This window comes from Glycine soja, chromosome 12, assembly GCF_004193775.1.
Source record: "Glycine soja cultivar W05 chromosome 12, ASM419377v2, whole genome shotgun sequence".
NCBI classification, from domain to species: domain Eukaryota; kingdom Viridiplantae; phylum Streptophyta; class Magnoliopsida; order Fabales; family Fabaceae; genus Glycine; species Glycine soja.
The window spans coordinates 526,864-542,961 of NC_041013.1; the positions used below are offsets into that span (position 1 = coordinate 526,864).

Below are 16,098 nucleotides of genomic sequence, written 5' to 3' on the forward strand. Positions count from 1 at the left end.
CTCACATAAAAATTAATTAAGAAATTCAAATACATAAAAATAGGAGATGTAAAATAAAAATTTTAAGATAAATATTTATAATTTTATTAAAATAAAGAAATGCATTTGTTTACTCTCACTTGTGAGTGACATCACTGGGTAGAATCATTATAATAAACAGCGGTCAATTATTCTTTCAATGTATTTAATGTAATTGAATATTAAAATTTAAACTTAAAATTATTAATTAAATTAGAATAATCTCGCGTCAATTAATAAAATTAATAAAATTCTCTGATATAATAGATAATACTAATAATGTCATGAAAAGAAAGAAATAAAGAAAATTAAGATTATAAAACAGATCATTTAAATTATAAAAGTATCAATATATTTAACTAAATTTAATATATAATATGCATAAATGATATAATAAAAAAGTAAATGATTTTTTGTTGAGAATAAAGTATAGTAAATAAAAATGTAAAAGAGTGTCACAATAAGTTCTATTGAATAATATATACATGAAATGGTGTAGATAAGATTATGTCTAAAAAATATATAAGGAAATAATATTAATAAAAATTATATCGAAATACAAAATATATACTATTTTGAGTTAGAAATAAATAGAAACAAAAATATTAAATATTAAAAAAACATGTAAAATATTAAATACAAAAATATAATATACTAAATTTGATTTCTAAAATTTTCTTTATAAAAAATACATGAAGTAGCCTCTTAAACGAACTGCTCCTTTTGTATAAATTTTTTTAACCTTTGTAATTTAAATATTCATATACTTCATACAAAATTTATATTTCCATTTGTTGTATTAATTTAATTGACTCAAATATTAATTTGTGTTTTATTTGAATTTTTTTAGTAAATCATCATTTTAGTCTTTAAAAATATTATCACATTAGATCTTGAAACTGAGAAAATTCCATATTAGTTTCCAAATTTAATCATTCGTTGCCATTTAGTCTTTAAATATATGTTAATATAATCATTTAAGTCAAACATTTTTTTGAATTTTGAACTAATGTTGTTGATGGATGGCACTTCTTAGAGACTTATTTAAATTTTTCTTCATTTTAACAACTAATATGACAATGATATACATTTTTAGAGACTAAAATGGTAGTTTAGTCATTTTCTTCTTGAACTACACAAAATTTTAAAGTGAAGTTTAATTTGCATTATTGTAACATGCATCTGTAGCATTTTTTTACAATAAAAAACGTAAATGGTCACTTTCAACCTTGAAAGTGTAAGCGCATTGACAGTTTAGTTCTTAAAAAAGAACAAAAAATTTGATTTAATCTCTTATGTAAAAAATACTACAATTTATGTCCTGGAAATTACAACATCCGACGAAAATTGCAATTAGAACATTCACGAGAGTAGAGAACGTCTTAAATTATTCATCAGTGAACACAGAAAACACTGGTTAAGGAATCCTAAGTCAGTTAAAAACTCAAGCATCCTTATTCGAGTCCTAAAACTATTGCGTGATAAAATAATTTGTTATAGTGGTTGGCCTATGGTCACTGGCCGGTTTAGGAACATGGATCAACCTTGGAGCTAATTAAGATTTAACCTACTATTCTTTTGTGGCTAAACTTGCTTAAGACTTATCGGTTGTGCCTTGTGCATGGCCTGCATATCAGTCAAAAGGTCTAATCTCAGAATTATTTGAGTCATTTGAATGCATATTTTCATTAAGGATTAATTAGGATCTAACTCTGTTAAAGTTTTTTTAAAAAAACAAAAATGTACGTTAAAAGATAAACTATACATATATACAACATGTTTGATAAAGTTGATCATATATAAAAATGATTCTTATAGATGAATTATGTTAACACAATTTTAATTTGCATGAACTAAACCAACAAACAATAAATGACGTCTCATCTCATGTTTATTTTTTTTCTGCACTTCATCCTCGCAGCGCTATTGCAATACCACGCATACAATACGTACGCATCCCTGAAAATCAATCACAGATAATTGTGGCAACGTGGAGCATCTCCTAGCTTGTTCCTGAAAATCACTCTTATTCCCCTCTTACTCTTACATGGAGGTTGTTCTCTGCCAATTAGGACTACTCTCCATCTTGGACCCATTTCATCTGAAGCTACAACAAAATTACGTACATAAGAACCACTTATTTCGTTCCTTTAATTAAATTTCTCCGTACGTAGTTGTGTATAAATATATATATCAAGAAACACATATCACATATGAATATGGGGTTCACTTACCTGCTGCATAACCGGCAAGGTAAATATTCCTTGCTATTGTTTTGGTTGAAAAACTCAGCATTAATAAACAAAGAAAGAGAAGCAGCAAAATAAGCGAGTAGCTCTTACTCTTAGAAGCCATCAGTCTAGCGCACACACCACAATGAATATACTCAACGCGAGCTAATGCTACCTTTATAATATTCCAAAAATCGGTGGTCGTGCGTTGCTTGCTTTTCAACTTTTTATTTAATTTTTGCCCCGTGTTTGACTTCGATCGCTACCTAGTGACATGTAGTGTCTGTCACTTAATTATCTTCTGTCAATATAACAAATGCAAGGAAACTTCCGCGTTGTAAACTGAGTCAATGGATGCCATATATATGAGAACCACAATTTTTTCAATTAAAATCGTCATTGTTAATCGTGTTTTCATCATGCATACATATATGCAATAATACATATATAGAGCGGGTTACATGAGAATGGGCATGTCAGGTAAGAATGAAAATGGTTAATAGCAATCACTAGATTAAAATGAAAAATTAAAATTAAAATATTTTAAATTTAAATTAAGAATTTATTTAACCATAAAATCTCTATAAAAAATATTCTAAAAATTTAATTTATATTAAAATCGTTGTAACTACTAACACCATAATTATTGTCATGATCATCACTATTGTCGCCAACAACATCACCATGTTGTTTTGTCGTCGTTGGTGACAACAACGGGAGTCATAGCAGCAATCATTGCGGTAATAATCATGACAATTGTGATAAAAACAATCATAATGATGATATGTTTGAAATATTTTAGAACACCATAAATTAATCTTAAAAATATTTAATTTTTCTATCTGTAAATCTTATAGAAATTTTATAATTATAAAATTTTAATTTGAATTTAAAATATTTTAATCTTAACATTTATTTTAATTTAGCGATTGAAATTAATCATTCATATTTTCATATGATACCTCATATATATATATATATATATATATATATATAAGGCCAACAAGAAAGACATGTACAATGTTATTGTATTTCAAGATGTATTAATAACATATATAACAACTTAATAATTAAGATTATTTAACCTACTGTACCCGGGTATTGAAAGTTGAAACTTTCTTATGAAAAGAAAAATAATTGAATCCACCAGTTCTTTCATTTTGAAAAAGTCAATTGCCAGCCTAATTTTGAAAAAGGTTTTTCATTAGTACTTAAGGAAAAAAGATATATAAAAATATTATTTTTTCTCATAAAATTAAATTCAACATATTAGACCTCATTTAGGATGCGTGTAAGTTTATAGTTTCTTGTTTTCGAACATAAATATATATGGAAGCGTTTGCCTCGATATGTCTTCTTCTGATGAAGTCATACATACATGGTTCATGTTCCCTTAAGATTTTCTAGGGTTTTCACTAGCCAATAACACTTGCCATTACGATCGATAGGGAAGAAGACCAATACAGAATCGATAAAACTTGTGTGGTGAGACAGATATGTGAGTTTTCACTTTTCAGCAAGGTTGTTGTAGGATGATCGAAACTTGAATTCTTAATTACTAAAATGATTAGTTAGCTGAGGTCACTTGCATGTGCAATTGACAAATCAAAAGTGGAAGTAAAATAAACTGCAGAGAAAAGAACCGGGGAACCATTGAAAGTAGAACCAATCGCCTTACATAAATTGTTTGGATCCCCGTTGTCATCTACAAGCGAAGGCAGGATATATAGTTCAAGAAGAAAATATTTAAGCCATTTCATTTCAATACATTGCTTGCCATGCAAGGGAAAACATTAATAACTATGGTGAAGCCGTGAAGGATATATATGATACAAGGTAAGTGTCCAAATATAGAAAATAGTTTATGCGAAGCAATGAAACAAACAAAAGAAACTTAAATATATAACGAGTTATCTCATGTCTGCAATCTACATTTAAAGGAGCTGAGATATATATACTTCGCATAGTTGATCGAGATTGAGGGTTTGTCTTCAAACATGAAAGAGCCAGGTTGGCAATCAAATCCAATTCCTTTAAAATATGGTTCTTAGCAGGAGAAGGAAGACGAGGGTCCCAAATCTCTTTGTAGTCTACTTTTCGTTCACTACAAGTTTAAAGGAATTGGATTCAATAATCATCATGGGAAAGCAAATCCAATTCCTTTTTCTATTTGTTTATGGGAAAGCACCCCGGCCGGTGACCTTGTTTGTAGATTTTATAATCATCATGGTTTCTTCACCCGTATACTTGTAAGCGCTGAATGTTGAGAACAAAAAATGATTACAATATGAATGAGAGATACACATACATATATATAAAACAGTTGGAAAGAGGAGACAATGAATAAATGGGAACATTCAAAAAGTTGCACACATTAATTTATTTGAGGTTGCCACACTAAATTAATAGTAATAAACTTTTAAACTGGATAGAGGTAAACAAATAGAAAAAAATTATGTAATTAATAAGCATTTAATGATAAAGTTGGGTAGGAGTTTCTGCAAAAATTTTAATTATAGTTAAAATTGTCCAATTGGTATTCACTATTGGTAATGATTGCTTTAAGGGTGGTTTACCACCCAAGGATATTCTCTCATCGAAATAAAAAAAAAATGAGCAAATCAAATGACATTATATAAGTCAAATTAAATACATTTTTTTAAAATTAAATATCTTTATTAATGAAAAATAGCTATAATATCTTCAAAGATTTTAGGCTGGAAAACAAAATTAGAGACTCAACCTAAGTGTCTTTATACTTTTTTTACTACCATATTTCAATGATTGAGTTAAAAAATTAACTAACTTGGTATTTTTTTCCACATTTGTTTTTGGCTAGTTTCTTATTTTAAATGTAAGTCATTCTACAACACTTTTTACTTCATACATATCACCAGTTTAGGTTGTTTTTAATCCTAAGTATAATGCATATCTTTGTTTGTTAAATATGAATTATGCAACTATAAGTTTGAGCTATTATTATCTTTCTTGTAAAGCATGTTATATAACATCAATGATTATGGATATAAGAAATTGAAATTAGTTGTGATTACTTTTTTGTATGTGATACAAATAAACAATTGATTTATATTTCATTTGAACTAACATGACCTAAACTTTTGACAAGTGATTATAGCAAATTTAAATCTCCAACAATTGAGAACCAGATGAAATATTGAAAATTCTAAAAGGATGTTTTATATACTAAACAATAATTGTGCTGCAAACATCCAAAGTGTTAGTTGTTAAAAAATATCTAAATCAACCTCAAGTATGACAGTGTTTGGTGGCTTATTCAATTACTATACATCAATTTCATTCTACTTCATGCTTTATACAAGTTCCTCCAGCAAACTTGTTTGATTGTTGGCACATTTTTCAACCACCAATAAGATCACAATAGAAAGGATTATCTAATTTCTAGATTAACTTACAAGGCAATTAGTTGGCACACTCATATTGAATAGTTGAACCATATTACAATGCTTAGAAAAAACATATTCACAAAAACCATACAACATATATTAAAATTGAGTACAAAAAGACAATAAAATTAGTACCATAAAAATAATGATACCAAAAAAGAAAAAGAAACCTCGATTCCAAACAATTGTTTCATCAAGGAATGAAAAAAGGGAACTTAACTTATATTAAAAACATCCTCTGATGAGGATTTAACACTTTTTAGAAGATCAGAAACCTAAATTATTTTTATTGAAGCGGAAGTATGAATCTTAATATTACACGGTGTATTTCACAATGAAAAATAGGTCTTTTGATGTCATTTATGCATTCTCAATCTTTGTCGAATAATGGATAATCTTTCATTTACAAAATACAGCATTTATGATCAGGCATAAATAATTGTATGCATAATTCATATAGAACAATGAAAGATTATACGAAAGAATAACAAAATAAAAGATAGTGTAGAATTTATCAAGGCCTAACTATTTTCTACTTCCCAAAATAGGATTGGAGATAGTATGTAAGAACAAATAGATAATGAATCAGAGATATCCTATATATATATATATATATATAGAGAGAGAGAGAGAGAGAGAGAGAGAGAGAGAGAGAGAAAAGGGGAGGAGAATTTTGTGTCATTTGGAAAAATGAAAATGTCATAAGTCTCAAACAATTGAAGAGTTGAATGGTTAGTAGTTTTCAATGACAATAAATTACTAATATAATGGCTTAGAATTTATTACTATCATTATCAAATAGTTATGCACATTTTTAAAGGTTTGCAAAAGAAGATGAAAAGTCAAACACTTTTATGACTGCATTAGTGAAAGCTTATTTAGGTGTAGAACAATAAATGCATTAAACATGCAAAGAAAGATGGAAGGTCTATGTTAGTTTTGGGTGAATAAAATTTACTTACAGAAGTAAGAACTCTTATATATTGTAGATTGTGCAGCTACTTTAACAGAAAAATGTTGACTTTTCTTCTCTAAATGTTCTTTAAGGTTGAACAATACAAACCTCTTAATTTTAATATTTTCTCTTTCTGTTACCTTATCATCCCTAATGTAGGACTACTCGAGCAATGCTAGCTCCTCAAACCTCAAATCTTTTTCTTATCCGTTCTAAGTGGCAAACTTATCCGTTCTAATTATAAGTGGCAAATTTGAAATGGAGGTGAAGCTTTTAATTAATGGCAATTGACGTGAAGATGTAAGCGGTTCCATTTTTTTGATAATAAAATATCAATTTATTATCCTTTAATATGTTATCAATTTAAAATTACAAATATGATTTTAATGACAATAGAGGTGAAGATATAAGGAAACGAGGATTAAGGTTGGCAAGAGATGCATAAAAAAGAAGATTTATATATAATATACATAGATAACTATAAATGCATTTTATCCATTAAAGTGTTTTTCTTTTCGGGTGAGCAAGGAACCGATTGGCACCCATTTATCCTTGTTCATATCAATCTTAAAGCAATACATACCAATATTTACGGTTCATCCTAGGTCCTTCTCTTAAATAATTCTTTTTATTACTAACACATTATTGTTCTAAAAATTTATACTTTGTAAGAGAATATTAAGAGAAGGACCTAGGACGAACTGTAACACAACTCAAATTATCTAATAAAGTACACCTAATCTATTTTCAAAAACTCAAAATCATCCAAATCAATTTTGGACCCACAGATTGGATCATGCTAACCCTAGCTTCCCTCCATTTAGAATAATCGAATTCCAAATTTATAGTTATTCAACTTGGGACAATGTCTTGTATAAAATATATAAAAATGACAGCAGAACAAGATGGTATATGTGATTCATCGTCTATGTCTTTGTCCTTGCCTCCCAAAACTCATTTTCATTCTCATCCCCCGCATGTATCAAGTATACTCATATCCATAGTCGCCCTATAATTTAAAAAAAAAATATATGTAATTTTAAGAAGAAAAAATGAAACAATAATATTTAATTTTTTATAAAATAGTGTCACCGTGTATATTCAAGAAAAAAAAGGTTTTATCAGTCCATTACATGCATATTTGATCCCAAATTTTTAATCCAATCACCAAACGAACATAAAAAACAATCATGATTTGTAATTATCGTAATAAAAATCCCAAAATAACATGAGCACCTGCTTCAATTATAAAGACAAAGAATGACAAAAGATTAATAAATAATATATGTTACATAAAATAAAGAAAATTTAGTTCTTATACATATCAAATATGTGTCCGGTATGTACATACCCATTCCTATACCCGTTTCTAAAAATCAGATATTACCCACACCCATCCTTAAATTGATCATATATCTCAAAGTTATTCTTGAGAGAAATTCTGTGAACACAAATTTCATGAAACTAAACCAACAAACAGTGACATCTCATGTGTCCATTTTATTAAAAAAAATTCGTGTAGTTGATCCTTGCAATTGCAACACATACAAACAACCCCAGCCTGCAAATCACAGATAATTGTTGCAACGTGGACTGTCCTCCCTTTGCTGCTTCCTGTCTCCTTGAACCACTTCAGAAGTCATTCTTCCCCTCTTGCATGGAGAACGGCCAAGGAGTCTCCTACTCGGACCCTTTTCATCTGAAGCCACAAAATTGCATAGAAATTAACACTTGTATCGACTAATTTCTTCACATACATATATATATATATATGCAAACACAAATATGGATAATATTCATATATATAATGTGAGGGAGGAGGTAGTAGTTCCCTTACCTGCATAACCAGCAAGGTTCCTTGTTGCTATTGCTTTGGCAGAAAAACATAACAGCAAACAAATAAAAAGAACCACCCAAGTAACCGACCACCTACTACTCTTAGAACCCATTAGTCTGGTGCACACCACAATGTATGCACCGCATGCTACCTTTATAATCCAAAAAACGCTGCTAGTTGCTTGCATTTCAAGTATTTTATTTTAATATTTTTGCCGCCGTGTTTGACTTCGCTACTTAGCCTTTGTCATTTTACTAATTTAATTAGTAATTTCTTCTGTCAAATATTAGAACATTGGCAGGGAAATTTGTGTACATTATTCTTAGATGATTCCGCGTTAACTGAGTCAACAATGAGTGCCATAATTTGAGAACCGCAATATTGTCAAAAACCCTAATATATATATATATATATATATATATATATATATATATATATATAATTGGCTTCATCATGCGATAAAATATATGAAAACAAGTCTGGCACATGAAAGCTACGTACGTCGTAAATCATGCACAATGTATTAAATTATTTCGAGATGTTCTTTTTTTTTCTTTGAAGAAAAGATGTTCTTGATTTAATAACATATAACAACTTCTTAATAAAATTAAAAAATGATTTAATCTACCGTATTGAAAGTTGAAACTTTCTTAGTGAAAAAAAAAAAAGAATTGAATCCACCAGTTCTCATTTTGAAAAAGTCAAATTCCAGCTTAGTTAGATCTGTATTGATTAATTAATAAGCTACACACAAACATCATTTAATTTAATGTTATTTTCATCTAATTATCTGTTATGCTTATCAACTAAATTCAAAATCGTCATCTACCGGATATTTCCCAATCCCAGTCTAATGATCTTTTTATTTTATTTTGTTTTGTTTCTTGAGTTCAAAGAAGTAATTTTCTTTAATATACATATATTATGATCTTGATCTTGATCTTGTTTGCATAAAGTAAATTTAAATCATTACGTCTCATTTGGATTGTCAACATAAAAGAATACGCATGACTTTTTAAAGTAATCATGTAACAACTAAATAACTTTAAGAGTAAATTATATATACTGCGGGACATTGCCTCAAATAATTAAGAGATATCAGAGAGTTTGGATTGAAAGTGATTGTGCTATTGGTGCATGTGGTGTCGATTACCGGTAAGCACAACCATACCACCCTCATGCTTCTATCCTGGACTGTCTCAAGAGATGGTTACAAATTAAGGCCATCGCAGGACAGGTCCATATTTTCCACGCTTTTCGTGAAGGTAACTCTGTGGAAGACTATGACTATCTAGCTAAAGATCCACATTCACCTGAGGCATGTATCCACTAGCTTACTATATGGCAGGATTTCTTTGGTGTTAGGTTTCCTCCTAGGATTTGTTCTTAGAGGCCGTTAGGCCTCCTCTACATTCTAAAAAAATCACCTCCCTCTCATGTTAAAGTAAATTACTCTTTCCTTTCCTAAGAAATTTGTGTATTACAATACCCTTCTCTCTTATGTTTTAATCTAAAATAAATTGCATATCTTTTCATAAGAGAACACTTCACCATTCAATTGTTTTAAAATCTAAGAGTTAAAATTAATTATTTAACAGTGTCAATAGATTTTATAAAAACAAAATGTGATGATGGTGAGTAACTCTTTTAGAGTTAGATAACTTAATCTCTCCTCCCTCTTTGTATATACAATGTATCAAGAATTAAAATTAATGTTTAATAAATCAATAGGTCTTGAATTTTTTGGGATTTTTTAATTTAATTAAGTCTATGATCTTTTACAATTTTTGCAATTGAGTCTCTAACGTTAGCTTATGGTAGCTTGAAACTGTTAGAAAAATAACAAATGTGTGGCAGTTTTACTGATTTCAGGGACGAGCTATGCTATATGTTATGAAACAAATTTGCATGAAATGCACGAATTGTCTGTTTACTTTTTTAAAATAAAAATATGTAAAGCTATCAGAACATAATTTTCCCTTAAAAAATGAATATCACTTCTCCTTTGCTAAAACAATTTGTTACGTGGGGTTACCGCCGCCAGCATTCATTGTGATTACAACTGATATATAGCCACCACTGGAGTATATTCACCATCTCCCATGGTGCATAGTTTGATTATGATGATAACTGATAAGGGATGGGGTTTGGGACAAGGTTGAAGGTACAATGCGATAGTTCACTGTGGTTCATATGAGGACAAAGACAAATGTGAAAAACAGGGAACAACAACAGATCGAGTTTGATGATATCAAAATATTTGAACTAGTGATATGAGATCTTGCAGCAAAGAATTTGTATGATTTATGAGTGTGTGAATCAACATGATTCAAGTTCGATTGGTTGCAGCAGGGGGAGGTTGGAGGCACGGGAAAGGGAATAGATTATAAAAAAGAGAGAAAGAGAGAAAAACATTCAATCTTATTGTGCCAAATCAGTTGCCAACTCATTCGTGTGTTTTGCACGAAATTAAATTTGTACCATTTAGTATTTTTCTTATTGAAAACAAGGGAGAAAAACATCCTATCTTATTGTGCAAATTTGTTTCGTGACATATAGCATAACTCCTTGTTTCAATTCACATTCACGCCACGGCTTCTTTATGGAATACATGCTATTATGTCCTACCAACGTTAAGCCTTAAAAAATAGATCATACAGGTCGGTTGTTCCTAATTTATATTATCCAAGTCTTTTTTTTTTTTGAAGTTCTATAAAATGAAGAGAAGAATTACACTTCAAAAAAAATGAAGAGAAGAACGTAAAGTGTAAACCAAACATCACTAGTCACTATAAACAACAATTCTTACTAAAATGATTAGTTAACTGAGGTCAGTTGCATGTGCAATTGTCAAATCAAAAGCCTAAGTGAGAAAAAAAAAAAAACTACAGAAAAGAAACAGGGAACATCGAAGGTAGAACCAATCGTCATACAGAACTATTTTTTTTGTCCCCCTTGTCATCTACAAGCAAACGCAGGATCGTTCAAAAACAAAATATTGTACCCATTTCATTCAATACATTGCAGGGGAAAACTATCACTATGGTGAAGGATATGATATGATATATACAAGATAAGTGTCTACATAGACAAATTAAAACACATGCACAAGAAAATTGTTTACCGCGAAGCCAAAAAAGAAAAAACTTAAATCATGGGTCATCTCATATCTGCAGTATCCATTGCAAGGAGCTGAGCTATGTTTCTCATAGTTGGTCGAGATTGAGGGTTAGTTTGCAGACACGAAAGTGCTAGGTTGGCAATCAATGCCAATTCCTTCAAAATAGGGCTCTTGACAGGAGGCGGGAGGCGAGGGTCTAAAATCTCTTTGAAGTTTATTTTCTGTTCAGTAGAAGTTTGTATGTAGGAAACAAGTTCACCAGGGTGCTTTCCCGTAAGAACCTCGAAAGCAAAAACACCATAGCTGAACACATCACATTTCTCGGTCACTGCCATTGTATAAGCAAGTTCTGCAGCACAGTGAATATTAGTCAATTGCAAACAAGAAGAAAGTTGTGTTTAGTCTTGGTATAGTAGAGAAAAAATAAATATCCACACTCGAGAACTTTAAACCAAAGTGGTACTAAATAAATTCAAACATAAAAAAGTGTGAGAGAGACAAAATCACCTGGAGCAGCATAGCCATATGTGCCGGCAAATGATGTCCAAATAGGCGAATCAGGCTTCAGAAACCTTGCAGTTCCAAAATCTGAGACATGAGCTTCAAGATTGGAGGACAGTAAAACGTTCTTGCTTGATATGTCTCTATGAATTAAAGGCGGAGCACAATCATGATGCATATAGGACAAAGCATTGGCTACACCTTTGACAATGTCAACCCTCTTAGGCCAATCTAGTTCTAATGCATCCTTGTCATCTCTCAGCATGTCAGTTAAGTTCCCTCTATCCATGTACTCGTAAATTAAAAATGTGTGCATCCCTTCAGAGCAAAATCCGTAAAGCTTAACAATGTTTCGGTGTCGTGTTTCAGACATGGCTTCTACCTCATTCTTAAAGGTTTTTATACTTTCAACGTCTAAATTTTCTTCATCACACTTCAACTTTTTAACAGCAAATATTTGACCTCCTTTCATCTCTGCTTTATAAACTTTTCCCAACGCTCCTTCCCCAATGCAATACTGGTTGTCAAAGTTCTTGGTAGCTTCGATTATGTCTCCATACACAACTCTCCCATTAAAGTACCAAATTGAAAATGGATTTGGTCTTTTAATTGAACTTTTCTGTCTTCGAGTTCTTGACTTTCTCTTGTAGCAAAAGAAAACAATCCCAACACACAACATAGAAATAAAAAGAGCACCTCCCAAGGAAGCAGCAATTGGGATCAGAACCTTCTTTTTGTTACTTGATCCACCATTAGGTTTAGTGAGAGAAACATTACATGGACGCAAACCTTGAATATTCCCGCATAAATCTTTGTTGTTGCTCAAATCCAGGGGATGAGAAGAATTGAATACGCCACCTTCAGGAACTGGACCCTCCAAATTATTGTAGGAGAGGTTGATGGCTGACAAACTCACCATTTCACTAAGGGAGTCAGGGATAGAACCTGACAGGTTGTTGTGAGAGATATTCAAGCTTATCAAATTTGAAAGCTTCCCAAGATCAGAAGGAATTTGTCCTGAAAGTGAATTGTAACTTAAGTCCAAAAAATCTTGTAAAGATGCAAGGTTTCCAACTTGGTAGGGGATTGTGCCATTGAAGTTATTGTTGCTCATATTTAAATTCTGCAAGTTGTAGATGTCCCCTATCTGATCGGGGATTGGTCCCAACAGCATGTTCATGGAGATGTCTAAGGACCGCAAATTGGAAAGCTTTCCAATATCCGCTGGTACCATACCAGAGAGTTTGTTGTCACTCAAACTTAATTCATACAAGTTAGAGGAATTTACTATCTGAGGAGGAATCTCTCCTGATATTTGGTTGGAGGATAGGTCAAGCTCCCGCAGTTGGTCCAACTGAAAAATCTCACCTGGAATGTTGCCACTTACTCCATTCCCAGCCATGTTGAGATATTGCAAGTTTTTGCAAGCACCCCAATTTGCAGAGAGGTCACCTTCCACCCTATTATAGCTGAAGTCCATGTAAGTGAGATTAGGATAAACTCCAAAATCCTGATCTGCATAACCTGTCAGCCGGTTGTATTCAAGTCGAACTCTGTACAATGCTGGGCAGTTTCTAAGGCTTCTTGGTATTGGGCCTGTGAAACTATTGTATGCTGCACTAAAATTTACAAGTCTGCCACTTTTGCACACTTGTGGTGGTAATTCACCAACAAAGTTGTTCTCAGCAAGATGCAACACAATCAATGATGACAAGTTTCCCAATTCTCGTGGCACCGTACCATTTAAGTTGTTAATTTGAAAGCGCACATCGGTTAGATTGGTTAAGTTACCAATACTTGGGGGTATTGGGCCAGAGAGTTGGTTTTGAGACATTCTAAGAATGCTTAAATGTGTGCAGTTACCTAAAGATGAAGGAATAGGCCCAAAGAAGTTGTTTGCATCTAGAGCTAGCAGAGTCAAGTTTCTTATGTTCCCTATTTCATTTGGAATTCTACCACCTAGCAGGGTGTCCTGGAAGAGGAGATTTCTGATACCAATGAGGCCACTTTGGGGCCTATCAGATTCATCAGGAAATAACCGAGGATCTAATATCCCTGTTATATCATTTCTTGAAAGATCAAGCTCAAAAACTTGAGTCAGATTGGCAATGGAAAGAGGCAGAGTGCCATTGAGAAAGTTGGTGGAAAGATCAAGGAATTGGAGCTTTGAGAGCACCCCAATGTTTTGTGGTATGTGGCCAGTGAGATTGTTTTCTTTGAGATCAAGACGGAGAAGGTTAGGGAAAACAGACAAGTTCAAGTTTAGAAGGGTACCTGCAAGCCCAGTGTAAGCCAAGTTTATTATAGTGACAGTGCCTTGAGAATCACAAGTGATACCTCGCCATGAGCATGGAGTTAGAGTTGTAGCAGTGGAGTTGATGACCCATGAGTCCAAAATGGATTGGGCAGGGAGACTCTGTTTCCACCTGAGAAGAGCCTGAGCTTGTGTTTGGGCAGAAGTGCCTTGAAAAAGAGCCAAGAAAAGCACCAACCTTGCAAGGAGGCAGGAATAACATGCATGGTTGGTCATTGTATTGTAATGTTGAGAAACTCAAGCTGTTTGTTTGTTGAAGCAAGACATTTCATATATGTTGGCTTAAATTTGACTTTGATTCCCTTCCATCGTGCCAACAAATCCAATGTAATTTTCTGGCACGGGAGATCAGGATAGTTGACTAAAGATGGGAACACGATCTCATTTGTCATAATTATTATTATTATTATTATTATATATGAATGTAAGAAAGGTCTTATATTTGTTGCTGTATTGGTTTGGCGCACGCAATATTTGAAGCAACTTTTCTTCTCCCAAATAAACTGAAAACTGACCAACACCTGATTGAGACCGATTCATGAAGCAATCAAACACTCAACTTTCAAGAACAGCAGAGCTGTTGGCCAAAGGAATTGGAGATTTTGACAAACAACTCTGTCCCCTTTTGTTCTTGGTTCTGTTCTGCGACCCTCACCGCTCCCTATGCTGTTTTGGTCTTACCTTTTTTTAAGATGGGATTAGTCTGTTGGACCCATCTTTGGACTCAACGGATTCTTCATAGGATTAGTATTTTCCTTTTTCTCTTTCGGTACAAGAGGCATCCACAGATTCGATTAGTTTAGAATAACAAAATAACTATGAAGAATATAAAGTAGGTAAAGCAGTAAAATATAATAATAAATAGATCATTCGAGTAAATAGTACTTTTGCTTGAAATTAGACGAATTTGTTATATTAGTTTCTGAAATTAAAAAAGCCATATAAGTCCTTAAATTTAACTATCTACTACTTTTGATTCATAAATATATGTTAATATTATCACTCAAATCATTTTTTTAAAATTCTAAACTAATGTGCTTGTAGATTTTTACTTTTAGGGATTTTTTTTTACATTTTCTTAATTTCAAAAACTTTCAAATACAATGACTAAAGTGATTATCATTTACTCTAAATAATTCATATACATATATGTCTTTACTTTTTGCCTTATTTGTTTGTTTGTTTATTTTGTTAGATTCGCCTTAAATGGTTTTTTTATGTTAAGACTTAAGATGATCGATATGTAGGTTATAGTTCAAACTTCAAGAATAAAATGTATAAAAATAAAGACTCAAAGATGAAAAAGTTATTTAAAACTTCTTATTCTTTTGTTTTTACTTTCAATATAAAGCTTGATATTTTTATAATAACAATAGTAAATTATTCAGGTATAATTGTGTTTTCGTTCCTAATAGTATATTAAACGAGTGGTTTTAGTTTCTCTAATTCAATTGCTTAAATTAAGTCTTCCTATTTTTGAACCCAGTCCTAAGCAGTCGTTCATCTTGACTGCATGTGCTCACAGGCATTTTTGGTTATGGTGAAATATAGGATGAAATTGGTTTATCTATTGGTCCGAAAAACTTATTGATGCCTAAGGTATGGAAGAGAACCAGCACTAGGCGACCTTCTTCAACTTTAATTTCAAGGTTTGTGGAATAGGCACAATACATCAAGGACACACTCATGTAATAAG

At 31.7% G+C, this 16,098-nt stretch overlaps 2 protein-coding genes and 1 long non-coding RNA gene across 3 annotated transcripts; all 3 read right to left on the bottom strand.

Moving 5' to 3' along the window:
* Window positions 1-1,761: 1,761 nt before the first annotated feature.
* On the bottom strand, window positions 1,762-2,388 carry LOC114377969. Its single transcript, XR_003659236.1, has 2 exons — window positions 2,253-2,388; window positions 1,762-2,125 (listed from the first exon to the last, which is right to left on the bottom strand). It is a non-coding gene; the product is annotated as an uncharacterized LOC114377969 (long non-coding RNA).
* Window positions 2,389-7,881: 5,493 nt separating this feature from the next.
* Window positions 7,882-8,613, bottom strand: LOC114379201. The gene is made up of 2 exons (XM_028337804.1): window positions 8,467-8,613; window positions 7,882-8,328 (listed from the first exon to the last, which is right to left on the bottom strand). The coding sequence occupies exons 1-2, from the start codon at window positions 8,576-8,578 to the stop codon at window positions 8,198-8,200; spliced, it is 243 nt and encodes an 80-aa protein (XP_028193605.1). The 5' UTR covers window positions 8,579-8,613; the 3' UTR covers window positions 7,882-8,197.
* A 2,739-nt stretch (window positions 8,614-11,352) lies between these two features.
* Window positions 11,353-14,760, bottom strand: LOC114378194 (MDIS1-interacting receptor like kinase 2-like). The gene is made up of 2 exons (XM_028336744.1): window positions 12,095-14,760; window positions 11,353-11,936 (listed from the first exon to the last, which is right to left on the bottom strand). The coding sequence occupies exons 1-2, from the start codon at window positions 14,616-14,618 to the stop codon at window positions 11,626-11,628; spliced, it is 2,835 nt and encodes a 944-aa protein (XP_028192545.1). The 5' UTR covers window positions 14,619-14,760; the 3' UTR covers window positions 11,353-11,625.
* Between the last annotated feature and the right edge of the window lie 1,338 nt (window positions 14,761-16,098).